A 20,000-nucleotide genomic window follows, 5' to 3' on the forward strand; every position below is an offset into this window, starting at 1 on the left:
ATCAGGAATGGCTTGTGGAATCCATTTAACATCAGTTTGAAAGAAACCATAGGCCTTTGTTCAAGACATTTAAAATTCTAAATGATTTAGAATATGTAGTACCTGAGCAAAAAATGTTCTCCCCTTGGACTGAATAATTGACATTATCTAAATAATCAAGTTTTGAATTGAGGTCAATCATTCCTGAGTGCTGCTTTTAGTATTTTAACTTTTTTATTAAAAATGATAACATTATAGTGATGGTAATTGTTTGGTATTTTTAAAATTAATTAAATTATTTTCAATTATGTTGAATTATTTTGTTGAGTCTATCTCGTGCTAAAATTCACAATACTGGGGTCACTTTTTTAATGAATAAAATGAATAATAAAATACAGCTCAGAATTCCTTTAAAGAAGACATGATACAAGAATTATATAGACCTTTAGACCTGAGACAGACCAATCTCTATTTTCTACTTCAATTTTATTCAATTGTCACTTTTTTGTTCAGACAAATACTTCTGAATCGATTATGGATTTTCTACCCCTACATTGTACAAGGTTTGTATATATTTTTTAACACACATTTCTCTTGGGAACTGGTGAATGTTTAGCAACATTTATCTGGCAAATGCCTATACAGAATTCAGAAGGGGGAAAATGTAGGGGGTTTTCTCTTCCTGAAAGTTAAGCCCATTGACATCCATTGACATCCTACATATAGATGGCACTCCTAGAAGAACGGACTATTCCATGGCTTGAAAACGGAGTCCTGACCTATGATTTAAATTACCACAGAAGTAAGTAAAAGAGATGAAGATGCATAAAAACTTGTACACTTCACTATCAGCAACACAACAGCACTCTCTATCAGCTGAGGACAGGAGCCTTATTTAGAGCAGCAAGGCAGCTCCTCATTGTCCTCAACGATAGGACTAGTCGCATATGGAAAAATTCACAGGAACAGACATGTTCATATTCGGATGGTTTATATTCATGCCATAAGATATCCATATGGATCATTATGAGACTATATTGCATTTAATGTTAAGCGCTTGTAAGTGATTAATTCAACATGAGTTAAACTGTTTTAACAACAAATGTAAAATATTTATATTTCTATTCCAGTCTTCTACTTTGTGTCTATCCATAATATTTTCACTAGCATAAAGGATAAATATGTTTAGATATAAGAATGATGCATATATGCCTTCTTTATTGTTGTTCCTGATTTTTGATAGACTTCAGAAAGATCTGGTTCTTCTAGCATACATTTGACCAGAATGTTGAATGAGTCCATTTTATGAAAGTGTACATTTTCATCAGTGGCCTTCAGTATATGTTGCTTATAATATATATTAGTAAAGGTAGCCCTCAACTTACAACAGTTCATTTAGTGACAGTTCAAAGTTACAACGGCCCTGAAAAAAGTGACTTATGTTCATTTTTTACACTCACAATCTTTGCAGCATCCCCATAGTCACATGATTTACATTCAAATGCTTGACAACCAGTTCATATTTATGACAGTTGCAATGTCCACAGGTCATGCGATCAACTTTTGAGACCTTCTGACAAGCAAAGTCAATGGGGAAGCCAGATTCACTTAACAACTGGGTTATTATATATGTGGCAAGAAAAGTAATAACATGGGGCAAAACTCAATTAACAGATTTTTCACTTAGCAACATAACTTTGAGCTCAACTGTAGTCATAAGTTGAGGACTACCTGTATTTGCTTTCTTGTGTTGTTTTCACTTTGCCTTTTTTGGATCTTGATTTTCTTTTTATCTTTACTGTTGTATGCCAGCCAGAGTCACAAACTGTGAGAAGAGATGCTTATAATTTTAAAAAATCAGTAAATAATAAAATAAAAGTTAGTTTTTCTATAGATATAGAGCATGCGCCATCTTAGTTGTGCATAGGAAACCAGTTTTGTTTCTGCAAATTTCACTTCACTATACCTATCTTGTAATACATATTCCAAACTAGCAGGCAAACAGAAGAAAATACCTCTCATTATCATATTAGCAAAGCTACAATTCTATCAAAGAACCTTGATGTCCATAAGAGAGTTGTAAATATGCAATACCCTTATATTGAAGTCAAGAAATTTTAAACAGTTCATCTTTGGAAATATCATAGTTTGTATTTTTAAAATATATATCTATATTTATTTATTTTATAGTACATATGAATGTTAATTATGTTTAAAATCTAGATTTGCCTGGTAACCAAAATGTTTTTTCCAGAATCTTCTGACAATTGAAATGATATCATGTTTTTTTATAAATATACATCAATTAAGTTGTATATAAACAGAAAAGATCCACTGCTTCAACATTATTGCTTTCCTTCTTGTGCTATGGATAAATAATAATTATTTTATTATTGTTCTGTCTTTCTGATACTTCTTGTTATTACATTTAAGAATAGGATACAAATGTATTTAAAACATCCACAGCCCAAACTGCAATAAATGAAGCTGGAACTGAATATCTCAAATGTTGTTTTCCACATTATATAGAAAATTTCAGTCATGCACAGCTTTTCCATAAAGGAAATGCATAATTGTAAAATGTATGTAATTATAAAATCTTGGCATAATAAAGACTGCTTGATTTTTGTCACTCAGTCCTGCAATTCAGGTCTCTGACTAAACTGGGATCCCCCCAAAATGAGATTTGAAACATGTATTCTATTAGTAGTTACCTACTATTTATTGAGGAGTGGGGCGAGCACTTTATCATAGACAAATTGGTATCTAGGCAGTGACCAAAGGCTAAAATTCCATAGTCTCCGTGCCAAAATTCTCATCCAATCCTAGTTAAGAACAAAGAAAACATCAAAAACTATTTGATCCTGAGATGTAACATTATTAATATCCAGGTGAGGGAGTGTCACACATTAAGAATACTTCATACAACAAAATACTCTATTCTTGCAGCAACGTGTGCTTCATATATGTATCCCAATTGGAATTCAACCAGAATAAGCTGCAGTTCAGTTTGTAGTTTTAGATAAGTTCCAATCAATGTCAAGAAAACATTCCTTGAATTTCTCAGTATATTTAAAGATTGGAATAATATGATCCTCCATCCAAGTCATTTTGAACATTGAATTCTATTACCTTAATTTAAACAAGATTTGCAATGCCTTTTTTGTGATTTCTGCATTTTCAGTGGAGCTTATTTGCAAACCTATAGTATTGTTAGTAAGCTTCATTAAAGACAGTAAGAATTCTTCCTACATAAATGTATATTACCAATCAGTTTGACAATCCTGTCTACCTATATAACACTCCAGCAAAGCAGATATGATCTCTAACCATTGAAGAGAATAACAATTCCCTTACATTATCCTTAACTCAAATGTGAAAAGATGACTTTATTTTACCCTTCAAAGAAAAAGGAACATATGCTATGTGGAGAATGAAGAGAAAAAAAAGTCCACTTTACAACAATATTTCAAAGATATCAAAACATTGCTTTAGTACTGTAAAGCAAATAAGTTACAAAAGGGGAAAAGCTGATTTGACTTAAGCAACATAGCACCTGATCTCCATAAAAACTCTATGTAAACTTCAAGATATTACCATTAATTTGCATGTTTTTATTTAATTTGCCCTAAAATGGCCTTTGAATTTAACTTGTAGAGATGGTAATAAATATTTTTATATTCTGCTTACTACACTGATGGTTTTTCCTCTTAGAAAAATGGGAATGAATTTCAAAGACATAGTCCACAGTATAGATTTGAATTCTAACCACTTTTGAAGGAACTTTACACAATTTATCATACCCAAGCCAGAACTCAGATGCACAAATTATCACCAGGCTTTCCCCAATTTGGTACACTTGAAAATATTTTTCCAAAATATTGGGAAAAATTTTCAATAGTTCATAGTGAGTTACATCAGAATTAATGGCAATCATGGGAATTATCTGGAGGAAACTTGGCTTCCCTAACCATATTCACAGAACTCTAGATAGCATTTAGGAAAAAAAGAGAGTAAAGTCTCTGGAAATAGGCAATGAATAGAAAAAAGTGCTCTAAAATTATATCTAGAAATTTGAAATTTTATCAAATTATTAACAACAAATGAATTATGAACCACTCATAGAACTATCTTGAGTCTGCCCGAAGTTAAAAGAACCTACTGCTATCATTTTTCATTTTTCAAAAAGTTTCTTTTTAAAATAATTCTTTTAAAAATTATAGCAAACATTGTGTGACATCTGGTGGACCCCATTTAAACAAAAAAATACACCATGAGTTTAGTTAGGGTATAGGGTGTAGGGCAAAACTGTTAAAACTTCCCCAATATAAATTGTCACCCAGTACAAACTCTGAATGGATAACAGGAAAAACTGTGATACATATCATTGAGCTTCATATGGAATTCACTGCCCTAAGAGTTGATGCGAGCCAGCTATTTTAAGAAAGTATTAAGCAAGTGTATTTATGGATTATAGGATATTGAGAATATATTGATTTATGTATCTACTTCATATAGCAGAAAAGAAAACAATTGCCCTCTATTTTCTTCTGTGTTTTTCCCTCGGTTTTATTAGCAATTGTGGTCAATATGTTGATTTGAAAGGTTTTTTTTCAGAGAAAACCATTTTGGCAAGAAAACCTAGTACAGATATCAAAGGTATTTTATGATGCAGTATCTTTATCACCAAAGCATATCACTCAGAACTGCATCAGCCTTCTTAATAAACTTGAGAAAGGTTCATGTGGCCCAGGTTTACTGGAATTTCAAGGGCAAGTGATCACTCCTTGTTGTTGCTGCTGCAAGAGGCATAGCTATTTTGAAAAGGCTATTTACTTTCTGGCTATTTGCCAGAAAGCTTACTGTATCCACCCCATTTTCTGCCCACTGAAGATATTCAATGCCATTCTAAATTGTTTTTATTACCTTTTTCAGACTGACATCATTTAAATTTTCTAAATATTGTCTATGTGTATATATGTTAATGGTTTTTTAAAGAATGGGAAGCAGGCACTTTGCTTTGCAGTATTCCAGATTTTGTTTTTTACAGATAGTCCTCAACTTATGACTAGTGGCCAGTGACATTTTGAACTTCTGATGAACCTCCTCAGAAGAGATATGCAACCCATTTTTAAAATTCTGTTGTACCCGCCCTATGATCACATGACTCCATTTTGGGCATTCGGCAACTGGCCCACATTTAGTGCCCTGAAGTCTCATGATTAGGATTTATGATTGTAATGCCAGATCATAACTGGCATTTACTTACGGTTTCTGGCAAAAAATGCCCAGTAGCAAACAATGGGTTTCCTTAACAACTGCTTTGTTCATTTACAAACTACTGCATTTGCTTAATGACCTCAACATTTGCTTAACAACCTTTGGAAAAAAGATTGTAAAAATCTGGTCATGTGGTGACCTGCTTTATAACTGTCATGACTTACAACTGTAATTGCCAGGGTCAATTATGATCATAAATGGAGGATTACCTGTAAAATAGTTAACACAAGTGACATAGGGAAAATATGAGGCAGCAAATGATGTATTTACCTTTATTATATATATCAAACAAAAAGTTAGCCAATTAGCAGGGACTAGAAGAAAATCCTCAGCTGTACTGCTTGTTCCCCAAACCAGAATTAAATGATAATGCATTGGGAGGAATCACCAAGGACAGTTACTTGTCAACCTACCACCAGGAGAATCATCGCACACTGCACTCTTCTAACTTATAATGCTGGCACTTGTTCCAAACAAAGAACACGAGTCTTATTACCTGGTCTCAAAGTTTTGATTTGTGTAAAAACTCCTCAGAACAAGATGTCAGTATTCGTCAGCTAGTCTGGAAAACCTCTGGTCATTTCCTGCTCAGGAAGTTGCCACAGTACTCAACAGCAATGGGGTCTTCCAAATGTTAGTTTAAAGCAGGTCTATACAACATGCAGTCTACCATGCAGCCTTGGGCAGCCCACTGGCAGTTTTAAAAAGTAACACATACTTTTTAGCTCAAGGGCATGATAAATAGCGTCAGCAGAAAAATTTTTGGGCAGCAGAGAGGGGCAGGGGCAAGAGCTTCCAGCCTTCTCAGTTTGTTCCCTTTGGTTTGTAGAAGAGTCCGTGTCTCCTGGGGAGCAAAGCTTGGGATAATATCTTGATAATGATAATAAATGAGAAGCGCTTGGGCTCTTACAATACAGTTTGCTGTAATAGTTAAGGCTAGAAACCAGGATACTGTGAGCTCTGGCCCTGTTTTAGCCACAAAACCAGACTAAGGGTCAGTCACTCTTCTAAGAAGGAGGTATGGCAAACCACTTCTAGAAAACCTTGCTAAGAAAATTGCAGGGATTAATCCAGGTAGCTGTCAGGAGTCAACACTGACTTGAAAGAAAAATAAACAAAACAAAACAAAACCCAGACTTTTATTATCTTAATGGCTCTATCCACCCATATAGACCCAGACATGCATTTATAAGTTTGGACAGTCCTACACTTAGACAATTTTGCCAAACTAAATACAGATTCTTATGGATGAATGCGCTGGAAACCTTTGTCCAAAATTGAAAACTGTCTTTAATTAAAAGTATTCAATATCTCTACTAGCAGCTGATAATTAACTTTATTACTGGAATTTAATAAAGTAGACCTCTCAATCCCTGTGAAAGATTCTACTTTAGAACCATTTTAATTCTATTTTTAATTTCCTCTCCCGCATACTACAAATAATAACTAACAAAAAAGTCCTTTCTAGAAACAAAAACTGAGAAACATAGTAGTCTTTCTTTCTCAAATTTCCATTAAGTAAGTTTTCTCTCCAAGATTATCAAGATGTGCAAGAAACAAAGTTTATAATTAAGATCAATTCATTTCCTCCTCTGCAGTGTTAACACATCTATATGGAACTTTTCTGTAGAAAAAAAGGGATCATATTTAGTCATAGTTTCTTTTCTCAGGAAGTTACATGAATTGACGGTTATAGTAATAAGCAAACTGTTTCACATCAGACACCTACCTACCTAATGAATCCAATTTGTATCCTTCTTTTTGCAATTTCCCACCCCCCCAATTGGAATATGACTAAAATCACAGTCATATCCATGAAAGGAAAGCTCACTGTATTAGCTGGAACTCACTTTCAAGGGCCACAAATTTGAAGCTTTTGTGTGTTTCTATTTTTTTAAACAAATTAAAAATTAAAAATATAAACACAAATATGTTCAGAACATCCTGTATAATTCATTATTCTGAATCAATTTCTTGTTACCAAATTCACATGTGAGCAAGATGTTCTGTGAAAATAATGTATTAAAAACATTTCCTTCTTTTTGGATTAATTCACATTACATCCTGTTGATAGAAAAGATAGTTCCCTTTATAAATGGCATTTAAATTATCTTACTTGCTCTTCGCATTTTAATATTTGAAATATGGTAAGGAAAATTATTACAAATGCCACATGCTCATGAAAGCTGCATAAATTAACCCAATCCTATGCAAGTTTATTTGTGTCTAAGTATAGTGACATCAGTAGCCGTATGCAGGTCTAACTCTGTAAACTATTATAATGTCAATCATTTTCCCAGGATAAAGAAATATGCTTCATGCAGCATGAATTTGAGATCAGTATTCTGTCCAATTATAGCAGTTTTTCCTAGTCTTTGATTATGTGAAAATTCCATAAGTATTGCTTTTATTTCAATTTAATAGGTAAAGTCAATGTCACACTAAGTGGGATAACCAGATGCAAAGTCGATTATATTTTTGAGCATTTGAATAAAAGAAGACATTTTGACAGATACAGTACAGGAGTAAAAAAATTGCACTTGCCACCTGCTAATTCAGTACAAAGATCAGTGATAAAGAAGTCCCATTTTGCCCTAATTTGGTCTTCCTCGGTACGGTCACAGTGTTACCAATCCAGAAAAGTATCATTTTAAGTGAGATTGTAGATTATCTTTGTTTGAAAAGAGCCTGCTAGCCCGCTCTTTAAAGAAGTGGCAGTATTTGGATCACAAAAAGGTCACATAAAAGGTAAGATTTTAAAGAAATTACAAAACATTCTGACATAACAATAAGAGTGTACCTGTTTTATTCATATTCCAATATGTTTAATGGAATGCATTCAATAATTCTGACATTGTTTTCTAATTTCTCAAGACTGTTTAAGGAATTCCAGGTTTAAAAAAAAACACAAATCAGCTATTAGATTTTTGCCCTTCAAATTGGTGAAAGGATTCCTAAAATGAGTTAATCAACTCACCTTCTTCTTCCTTGGGTCAGCTCTTTCAAGTTAACTTATTTTAGGAACTAACTCAAATTCCAGGTCAGAGTTAAATGAGTGACATCCCATTAATTTAATGGGATGGATTAAAGATGATTAATGCTATGGTCTCTGACCAGGCATCAGTCCTTTTCACTATTTCAACTAGCCACAAAGAAAGATTCATTCTTGATGAGGGAAGGGAAAAGACATGTTCATTTTAAATCTTTCCCACAAACATAAATTAAGCTACTTAAATATTTGTTTTCTGTATTCAGTATTACTTGTTTCATTTGAATTGACCTATGATTCCCTTTAGGAAAAAAGTAATAATGTGCTCCTTCTCAGATTAAGAACATGCAAAAATATAGACAGGACCAGAGCAAAAAGTTCATTTGTTTTAAATTAATTTAAGTGAAAATTAATTATTTGTATTTAACTCAAAATTTAGTGGGTACTTCTTGGGTAGTCATATTTGGGGTCTGCATAGGGCTTAGAGGCATCAGCTGATAGCAGAATAATACTGCAGTTGGTGGAAAACTATAAGTATCTTTTCTTCCAATTTCAGCTCTATCTCAAATCAAGCAACAAATTCTGTAAAAGTGGATACATCAGTTTCTGTTCTAGAAAAATCTTCAAGTGATAATGGCATACTTTATAGTGCTACTGGCATGATACCAAATTCATAAAATGCCAGTATTGGACCATTAGAAATCATGTGCATAATATATTAAGTTATTCATAATTATATAATAATATATTGTAAATATAATTATTGATGGTTTTTTAATCTGTAAATTTAATCTAATTTATTTGTACTTTTCTCTGTTTATTGTTTCTTTTTGGGGTATATTTGTTCTTTAAAATAATTAAAATTTAATAATTTTAAAAAAGAATAATATCTGAGTGTCCAACAAAATGGATTTTTCTAAAAAATGAAAGCAGCAGTTCAATAAAAAAAGGAATGCTTAAGCAATGTTAAATGGGTAAAATGGGTGTGAGAGACATATGCTCATGAACTGATCTCTCAAACACTAAGAATAGAGGAAAAAGACCAAGGCAGTGAGGTCTAATGATGCATGAAGTTAAAATTATGTTGGCACCTATCTTAGCAGTAGTGACTTAGTAGGCTCTATTTCAGAGTACTATTTACCAAATTTTGCACTTTTATTTGTGAGTAGGCAATCATCTTTGAGTTAAAATTATAGATTCACAGGGCTGGAAGGACTTTAGTGGTCTTCTACTCCAACCCCTTGCCTGGCAGTAAAAACATATAGCATCCTAGACAAAAAGCTGTCCAAAGTTCGTCTTGAAAATCTCCAAAAATGGAGCACCCACTACTTTAATTATTTTCACTGTCAGTAAGTTTCTCCTAGTTCCAGATTGGTTCTCTCTTTAATGAGTTTCTACCTATTGCTTCTTGTCTTGCACGCAGGTGCTTTGGAGAATAAGTCAACTCTCTCTTCTTTGTGGCAGATATGCCAGTTGGCCCATGGAAGAAACACAACACGGATCTAGAAATGTATGTGAATGTATAGGATTCATTTGCTATGCATTTTGGATAGCCATATATTTGATTGCCTGCAATAAGTAAGCATTTCATACAGATTAACTAGTAAGGAATATTTGTATTGTATTTATTTAAAGTGATATGCTCTATTTCTGATATTATTATTATTTTTTACTGTAAAGGCTTTATCCGCTATGCTAAAGTGTATATGGCAGAGACTATTCACTGAGAAATCCTCATCATATAACATGACTCCTGTGGCATTTCCTTATTATGGGTGAGTGCAACATAGCTTTACTTGATCAGCCTTCATAGAAACAAATCGGGCTGATCAACTAGCACTGGAATGCAGTGCTCTCCTGAGTTCCCTGAATTACATCTACTGAAACTGAATTGGCAAACTGATGAACAAATATGTATAGTGTACCCCATAAAACAAGACAGCACATTCTTATTTTAATTTTGGTGCAGATTAAGCACTTATTGCAAGTAGTTCTGTATGAAAATGGAGTAGAAATCTCCTAGAAAGTTATAGGCAGTTATAGACATTTGTGCACATGAGCTTCAATGCTGTTATAGGCATAAAGTTTAAATAATAGAGTTGAACAATCCACAGAAGTTAATGCTTCACATTTATTTCCTCCGTAGTTATTAAGTTGACATAAAACTAATTAAGTTTTGCAGGAACACATCTTAATCAAGGAAAATTGGACTTGACTGAGATTGAAGAGGAGACTGAATTTTGAAGAGGTATATAATATCCCAAGTAATTTTAAGAGAGATGGCAAATAGTGATAGATATTAATAGAACTGAAAAGCACTATAGGATTATTGGTTTAAAAATGATTGTGTAAATTTCACAGAAATATAAACTACAAACCAAAATCAAGGCATCTAAACATTTTGAAGAAATCTTTTGAAAAGAGGATAGTATTTCTGCATTCCAGTTATTAGCTTCATACTTGTTCAACCATGGAGGCTTCCCCCGCACTTCGGTATTCCTTACAGAAGTGAATCTAAACCAAATATTGGTCAGTAATTACTTCTTAATTTTACTTTGAATTGAACAGGGAATGGAAATACAGACACAATAACCTATGCATGTCTGCATCTTTTTCTACTTCTACTGCAGGGTGATGAAATGGCCTATTTCAAATGATCTCCCAGAGCAAGCAATGAAAGGAGGGTTTAGAGTCTGATGTATAGCAAGATTTCTTTTTAATACATATGCTTTGGTGTGAGATGAGTGATTTGGATTTCAGATTGCAAAGTAGTTGCCTGCATTTGTTTCAGGGTCTTGATTTTTCACAAAAGTATGAGCAGCGGGACCTACTGGAACCCTTCTCTGAAAGTTATTGTGTGGAAGAAGGTTTCAGAATCTACTGTCCATCTCTTTGGAGAATGGCTATCACTTTCACATAGACACTGGTCTTGCATCTCTTACCTTTGCAATATTTTCACACTGTTAGGCAAGTATCTTCGCTACTTGTGCTTCAATCTTTAAATAATAGCAGCATTCCTTCCGGTCTAGCTGGGAAGGTCACAAAAACCAGGAGTGACCTGGCATCCCATCTTTGTTCTCCCTTCACTATCTTTTCACTTCACAAAAAAATATATATGAAGTTTTGTAAAACTTCAAGTGGCTGGGAAAATGGGAGGAATGGAGGTAAATTGCCATGACACCCTGGCTATAGAAGAAAGGGAGGAAAATCCCAGGAGGAAAGTGGAGTTTACACAAATGAAGAATTCTGTATCCTCTAGTTCTAGGAAACACTGCAAAGATGTCTTTGGTTCTCTCGGTCAGCTTACATTTCTCACCTCCACATAAGTCTTGCAATATTATGAGGGCATAGTCTCAAAAGTCAAAAGGGATCCAAGAAGGAAATGTTTCCCTTAACAAACTGATCTACAACTGAATAGAAATACCTAAGTCAGAATAAAAAAGTAGATCTTGTTTACATCTAACCTCAATAGAAAGGGCTGAACATAAGTGTGACTCTAAAACAGGAGAAAAAGGACATATTGAACATAGTTCAATGAACTAAACATTATATATTACATATAAATTTAAACTGCAGCATAGTTGTAGATCTGATCCAATGATTATTTAATTAATATCTATTAATTAAAATTAAAATAGTTGAGGTTTTTTTACAAAGTTTACAAAGTTGAAAATCATATGTGCCAACTTGCAACTGTCAAGCCCTCTACAGCATGATGTGATTATAAACTAAAAATGTCATTTAATTATTTCATTTAATTGTTCTTTGTTTCAATATTCACTTATTACACTATAAACATGATATACGAATATTTTAAGGCAGAAAATGAACCTGAATGTGTATATATTGACTGGGGAACATAAAGAACCATGCTTCTATCTAGAGTAAATAATGTAAAATTGACAGATAATGGTTGTTTAGATCTAACAAAATTCAGATTCAAATCTTGCCTCAGTTATGAAGCAAATTTGTGCAGTAATCTCTACCTTCAGAGAGAGCACACTCAACTGTAGGCACTTTTTGCTAGTGAAATAAAGGAGCACTACTGTCTTACACATCTTTTTCTGCATCTCAGAGCATCTCCAAAGATGGTTCTTTGGAGATGGCTTCTTCAACTTGTTTGCATGACCCAAAGTCAGGTATTCTCCCTTAACCTAATTAAACATTTGGTAATGATATGAGCCTAAAATATTTGAATAATTTTGGTTAAAGGATATATATATAACTATCATTAATAAAGAAAATTCCAGAAAGGTAGAGTCAGCAGCTTGTATTTCTGCAAGTAATGTGAGAAGAATTTAGTTTCCCATCTTTTACATTATAAAAAGTCAGTTTTATCACCAGTTAATGAAGTTAGGGAACAAATTTCAAGTAATCCTTCAAATTGGGAAACCAGTAATAATTAAGGAAACCATGCCCCATATCCCAGCATGTGTTATACTGGACCACAACAATTCATAAATGGCTGATATCTTTTATGATTGATGAAATAGTACCAAACTACCTTTGAGCATTTTGTCTTTGACATTCCTATCACCATAACTTTCAGAATACTTGAATACAATGCTGGTGTACCTATGTAATGATAATGATTCATTTTTAACCAAAAAAAGAGAGAATGGCGTTGATAAGTTACTTTTGGATCTAGAAACAGCACATCAAGGACATAGTGAAACACTACAGCCCTCCTCAATTAAAATCAGAGTCTAATAATAGGTGTTATATGATTCAGATTCAATATATTTTTGCCAGACTGTTTTGCAGTCATTTAATAAAAAAGCCACACTGAAACCTTTTTCCTTGTTTGAAAAGTTTCTATTGACATTAAAAACAACTAACTTCTCTAAGTGATCATCATTTTGAGTTTCAATGCTTATTTTGTTCTCTTCACCTTCAGAAATCAAAGTTCAGAACTTGACTCATAGATATTCACATTGGCTCTTCAAAAATTGAACTTATGCTCTGAAAAGAGATAGCTAAATATCAGAAAACTTTCTAATATCTTCTAATAAATATACTTGCACTATAGAGAATGGAGCTTATATGTTTCAGTAGGTCTTCCCATTATATATATTTATAAATAATCTGTTAGTATTGGATGCTTAATGTATTTACTTTAGCACATTAAACTGTAATAGGGGTATTGTTATTTAATAAGAATTAAATATTGATATTAAACATATTGAACATGCTTTTCTGACAACATAAATTAAGTATACTTTTATTTTTAAGCAATGAATGAATTAGCTTGTTTTAATGTATGGAATTTTACATTTTCATACTTCTGTTTTACAATGGCTTGCCTTATGTTTAAGATTTATTTGATGCACTAGCTTATTTAAAAAGAGATGGTAATGAACCAAATATATTTGACAGTCTTAAAAAGATCTAACTGTACCTATGAAAGATCAGCTATCTTGGTGTGTCAGCATTCAACCATCTGAGAAAGTTTGTGACACTGATACTTAAATTCACAGTAAAAGGAAAAGGTCCTGAATTTACTTATACATTTCAATCACTAAATATGCTATTGTGATATATGCAATTTTATTTGCTCAAGCTATATTAATTTGCATGGTACATTTCCAAGAAGAAATGTAAGCCTGATTCCCATATTGCAACTAAATTACAATTCTAAGAATGCTGATTAAATCTTAAGATGTTAAGATTTCATGTTATGTTTAATTTAAAATTTAGCTTTCTGTTTAAAAAAATCAAAATTATAAGTTTGTGATACAAAATAACAATATCTTGTCAGTGTAAAACATTTGGAGTTAAGTGGTGCAGTTAGAAAAAAAAACTTTTTAAAATATGCTCATAGAAGATATTTATGAAGATCCCCAAAGCTTCCTTTCATTGCTACTGTGGATTACTTGTGTGAAAAGAAAATTTATTTTGAATCTATACAGATATAAAAGGAAGCCTTTGCAGGGATGGGGTACAGAACAAACACTTCTCACAAACATCACTATTTCTACATGAACATTCATGCTTTTTTTTTTTTGGAAGGGATATAGTTCAGTGCTTTGTATCTAAAAACTACTTTAGACTTAGTGCATTTGTAGTAAATCTTTATATTGACTTTGATGTAAAATAAATGGTTTTCATTTTTCTAAGTAGGTGCATGATCTTAAAAAAATGAAAAAGCTGGGAAGTTATGCATCACTACTACTATACCATTACTTACTACAACTATTATTATTATTATCACCATTACTATTGCATTAATCCTTTGAACCAAGCATTTTGTAAGTATGTTTTCCATCCAATTACTATAATAATAGAACATTTGTCTGGCAAGAATATTTGAGAAAATAAAGTTAAATCAGGGACTCAAATAGAATTCAGGACATAAATAAATAGCTGAGAACTTGTATAATTCAGACTCAAAGACCTCACTGAAAATGGATGTGATTTCTTTCTTGAACTCATTCTTTGATGCTGCTGAACTATCATTATGTTTACTGTCATTCCATATCTATTCTTATCTGGAATAAATCTCAATCGCCTCCAGGAATATTTTATACCAGTGAATTCAAGCGAAAGTTGGTTAAGGACTGTTAATTCAGCTTCTCTTGAACAGGACTTTCATTAAAAAAATCTGGACATGCAGACAATCCCGTTTTTTAAAACTTCCTATTCAACGTTGAATTTACGTGTATGCAATTGTTTGTGCAACTTAACTATGCATTTCAATTTAATGCATTTTTCTTGATTCATAAGTAGCACTGGATTCAGTAGGTGCTCTGTGAAAGAAGAGTGCACAAAATTGCTTTATTCATTTGCCTGAAGTTTAATTTTAGCACTCAGTATATATTAAGAATGGATTAAATAGTACAAATTAAAGGTTTTCTGCTCATAGATCCAGAGATACAGCTTTATAAATGGGAAAGTGGTAGGGGGAGATTATTAGAAACATTTAACTACAGTTCTGTTTCAATTTTTCCCAATAAAAATATTTAGCTTTGGCTTCTCCCAGTAAAAATGTTTAGGACTCACTGGAGATTTATGGAAACTAGTCCCATTGTCTTTTAAGGAGGCTTATAGCATATTTAGGATTGCAATTTAATGAATTTCTCAGTGACTGAATTTCTAAACTTAATCTTGCTTTACCTATGGACGAAATGCTTATTGCCCAGCTAATCATGTATTTTACCTGATGTCTTACTGACAAGTTCAGTGGATTACTCACTTTTTCATTGTTTTATATATAAACATATCAGGAAAGATCAGTAGAGCTGCGTTGTATTGCCCATAGAAAGTAAGCTTTCTTTATACAATAATTCTGTTTTTAAATGCAGATTTAATAGTTATTTCCTGAATCAATTTTACTTTTTGGTTCAATGATTAATACAGTTTCAGAAATGCTAATTTCATACTCATGGCTGGCCTTATAAAGTGTAGAGAATCTATAAAAATGAAAAATTCTCTATTGGGGCAAATATATTTCTAATCATAAAATTGAAATCTCCCCTTCTTTCAATAACTAAATTTTCTGATTAGAACATAAAATGATACATTTCAGTCCTCACTGTCCAGCATATAACTTTTCAAACCTAACTTGTTTGTTTAAGCAAATTTATTAGTAATAGGAAGCCATTAGTAGAAAAGGGAGACATTTTTTTCCAGTAAAATGAAAATAATAAATTTAAAAACATGCTATCAGTATTTGTTTATGTTTTCTATGTGTTACATTATTGTGACAAATTCATTTGATATCAGTCTTTAATAAGTAAGTTTAAAGAGCCCTAAATATTAAATTTCTTGTAGAATAAGTATTAACAGATTATTTATAGCTAACACTGGAAGTGCATGCCTGCAACTCATGAGAGTCTGTTGGTTTGACTCCAAATGAAGTGTTACATGGGCATTTTGTGCAAATTTGGGGGTTCAACTTGTTTATTTAATGCCCAATATTTGGGTATGCTAAGAATCCTTGATTTTTTACTTCTTGTTTTTTGGGAGGGTAGAAGAGTGTGTAAATTGTAAAGTTCAGAAAAAAACATTCAGCTTCTTGTATTTGGGTGTTGCAACAGTCTAAAAAGAGGGGGAAACTGCCCCAATTAATGACAGAAAATATTTCCAAAAACAGCTTTTATTTCTTAGAGCTTCATGTTTTTCATAGACCTCACTTAGCCCTTCAGCTCTGAATTTGTTTTGAATTTCTTATCATTTCCCCTTAGAATTTAAAATGCAAGTATACAGAAATCCCTTTGCTTATCTCTTTCAGAAATTCAGGCTTTTGGGAGCAAGGGTAAAACTTCATAATCTCTTTTTCACAGATTACAACTAATGGGTCAGTTTGTAATGGGAAAAGAAAAAGAAGTAAACTCGGCTCAAGAAACAAACCACTATCTTTTCAGGTTTAGAGACAGACGGACGCTTGAAAAGTTTTCCCTCTTCCGAATAGAGAATGCAGCGTGATATTTGTTCATTATACATTTGTATATATGAGAGTGTGTGTGTGTGTGTGTGTGTGTATGTGTGTGTGTGTGTGTGTGTATGTGTGTGTGTGTGTGTGTGTGAGAGAGAGAGAGAGAGATCTAGCACTTGTTCGAAGCGCACGCACTTCGCTCCTCTCCGTCTGCTTCTCGCTACTGAATAAAACTTCTGCTTTTTACACCCTTCCCAAAAAAGTTTGCAGCCATAGAGTAAATAGCTCCGAAAGAAATAGAAAAAGAAAAAGAAAAAGAAAAAGAAGAGAGGGAGGGAGGGAGGGAGGGAGGGAGGGAGAGAGAGAGAGAACAAACGAAAGAAAGAGAGAAAGAACAAACGAGAAAGAAAGAAAGAAAGAAAGAAAGAAAGAAAGAAAGAAAGAAAGAAAGAAAGAAAGAAAACCGTTATCAGTCAGAAAAGCAGAACAGGACAGGACCAATTTAGAGGGCGCGCTCTGGCGCGAAAATACGGTACCTGCTCTGGCCGGAGCTGGATGCAAAGAACTCGCCCAGATCTCTCCACTTCCATGTGCAGCGGCTCCTCGGCCAAGCAGAGCTACAGGAGGCAGCTCCGCTCTCAGTCCCTCCCCTCGCCACTCCACTTCCTCATTCCAGTGCAACATCTTTGCAGGCGGCCGGTGGCTCCTGCGGGCATTTCGCCCCTGCACCGGGGTGTGCGGAGCTTTTTCATTTGTGGGCAGGAGGGAGAGAGCGCGGGGGACTTGTCGTGCCTGTCAGATGATGAAGGCAACACCCCTTCTGCTGCTCTCAAAGGTGCCTAAGCAGGGCAAGGGCACACTTCGCCTTCTTGGATCCTGATGGGTACACCTTGTGTGGAAGTATTGATTTACTTGGTGAAAGAAAAATCCAAAGAGAAAGATATCCAAAGATATTTTCATTCATTAGCGAGCTTGGGAAAAAGGAACCTTCACCACCAGTATACCTTAGAATCCAAGATGATGGGGGTTGCCTTTATATCCTGATTTTTAAAAAAATCCCCATATTAGTCTATCATTTTTCTCTGAATAGTCTTGGAAATGATGTCCCTGTTCTAAACCTGGTTAACTAGAAAAAGTCTAATAGTGTAAGATCCAAACTGAGTGATAGCTTTAGTCTTCAGATTAAAATAGGTCTTCTCTAGATAGGTCTATGTTTGGATCCAACTCACTGAATTCATTTCAGCACACTTTTGATTAAATGCACCTAAGACTGCACATTTTGCATATTCCAAAATTCCCATGTGGGAAGTATTATTAAGAACTATTGTTATATCTATAAACTTTCAAACAGTGATGATGATGTGTGGAACATATTCCAGAAAGCTAATTTCTATTACTGATTTCTACACATAGTACGTCAGGGCAAAGTATCTCTGCAGCCATGATAATTTACTAAGAAAAGTCCTTTTTCTGTTGAGTTTTTAATTGTTCTTTTGAGTGGATCCTGTTTACTGGATAAATGCTTAAATGACCCAATAATTTTATTTATTCATTTACCAAATTTATTTGCATGAATTTTAATTGTGATTCATTCTGTGTTATTTAAAATTCTGAAAGATAGGCAAGAAATACATCAACATTAAGCACTATAGAAATGGGATTGGTGCCTATTCCATGGGAAAAAAATAACCCAATTAAGTCCTGCCCACGGAGGTGGATTGTTCCATAGAAACTTTATTAATTTATTAATCTTTATTAATTTCTGGTAAGATAGATACTTTGTAGCTTCTGGTTTGTTTTCAAAGTGTGGAACCTCTGTTTAATTATTACTATAATGTAAAGTATTAAAGAAATTTATTCATAAGCATATAGATATTTGTGTGTGTATTTATTTAGTTTTATTTATCAAATCTAGTCACTGCTGTGACACACACTCACTGTGTGTGTGTATGTATGTGTCCCTGGTGAATGTCTGAAAAATAGTTAAAGGGATCTTACTTTATGGAGTCTATAAGGGCAGCAAAAGACATTTAAGTAATGATATTGTAGGAAGCCCTTCCTCCCCAGACTAAGAAAAGAAGCAGAACAAACCAAGAGCTGAAACTGACAAAATAGGACTGACAGGATTATATCAGGGAGACAAACCCCAGGGAGACAAACACCTAGGATTTGTGTTTCTCCTTTACCTTTAGGGCTAGTTACAATTTTGCAGACCATAATAGAAATCTTGCAACAGAATTAAAAAATAAAGGACACACAGACCCAAACATCTCAATTAAAGGTAAAGGTTTCCCTTGAACATATGTGCTAGTTGTTCCTGACTCTAGGGGGTAGTGCTCATCTCCATTTCAAAGCTGAAGAGCCAGCGCTGTCTGAAGACATCTCCGTGGTCATGTTGCCGGCATGACACTGTTACCTTCCCACCAAAGGTGGTCCCTATTTTTCTACTTGCATTTTTAAAGAGCTTTCAAACTGCTAGATTGGCAGAAGCTGGGACAAGTAACGGGAACTCACCCGGCACTAGGGATTTGAATCACTGAACTGCCAACCTTTCGACTAACAAACTCAGTGTCTTAGCCACTGAGCCACCGCGTCCCATTAAACATCTCAATTATAAACCCCCAAATATATAAAAACTCATGTACTGACCAGACCAATTTGCCATCTATCCCCAGAAACACTTGTTGTTGTCACTGCTGTCTCTTGACCAGTACAGTTCAATAGGGCTTATCTGGGTATCAGTCATGGAATTTTTTAGGCAGTTGGAGGGCTTCACGTTTTTGGGAGTCAACCTATTCAGTCTCTGAGGGGGAAAGTCTTTCCAGGATACCAAGTATTGGGTTTTTCCCTGATGTATACAAGAGTCTAAAATGTCTTTGACTTCAAAGTTCTGCTATCCCTCGATTACAATGGGGTTGGGAGGTGGTTTGGGATGCAAGGAAGATGTGATTTCTGGTTTCAACAGGCTACAATGAAATCCTGGGTATATGCATCTGAACGTTTTTGGCAGCTCAAGTTCTATAATCACTGGATGAATAATCCTTTTAATGGGGAAAGGTACAATGTATTTTGGCCCCAATTTTTTGGACAGTTGTCTAGATTATAAAAATTTGGTAGACAGAGAGATCTTGTCTCCCACCCTAAAGTCCTTTGGCTTAAGGAACTTTTCATTGGCCAGTTTTTGGTATGCTTTCCTAGCTTCATCCAAAACTTTTCTGGCCAAGTGTTCTGTAACTGGACAACACAATCTTTCAGTGATGCAGTTAATGGCCAGAGGAATTTCAGGGCTTGTCCTGTGGCCATTTTAAATGGAGTGACTTGTCCTGCGGCCACTTTAAATAGAGTAAACCCAGTGCACCAAGTTTTGTAAGTGAACTC

At 34.0% G+C, this 20,000-nt stretch overlaps 1 protein-coding gene across 14 annotated transcripts in view; it reads right to left on the minus strand.

Annotated features, from left to right (window-relative positions):
* IKZF1 (IKAROS family zinc finger 1) overlaps nt 1–17,306 on the minus strand; it is a 96,106-nt gene extending 78,800 nt beyond the window's left edge. For 10 of the 14 annotated variants that reach the window (XM_058181681.1, XM_058181678.1, XM_058181677.1 and 7 more), the window contains exon 1: nt 17,159–17,237. Coding sequence is in view for 1 of the 14 variants with exons in the window: in XM_058181674.1 (XP_058037657.1) it covers nt 17,159–17,306 (148 nt within the window). In the remaining 13 variants the exon portion in view is untranslated. Of the gene's footprint in view, nt 1–2,693; nt 2,807–17,158 lie in introns of those variants that run through there. The other 4 variants (XM_058181679.1, XM_058181685.1, XM_058181674.1 and 1 more) reach the window with 3 other exon arrangements.
* Nucleotides 17,307–20,000: the final 2,694 nt, after the last annotated feature.

Source organism: Ahaetulla prasina, chromosome 4, assembly GCF_028640845.1.
Source record: "Ahaetulla prasina isolate Xishuangbanna chromosome 4, ASM2864084v1, whole genome shotgun sequence".
NCBI lineage: Eukaryota > Metazoa > Chordata > Lepidosauria > Squamata > Colubridae > Ahaetulla > Ahaetulla prasina.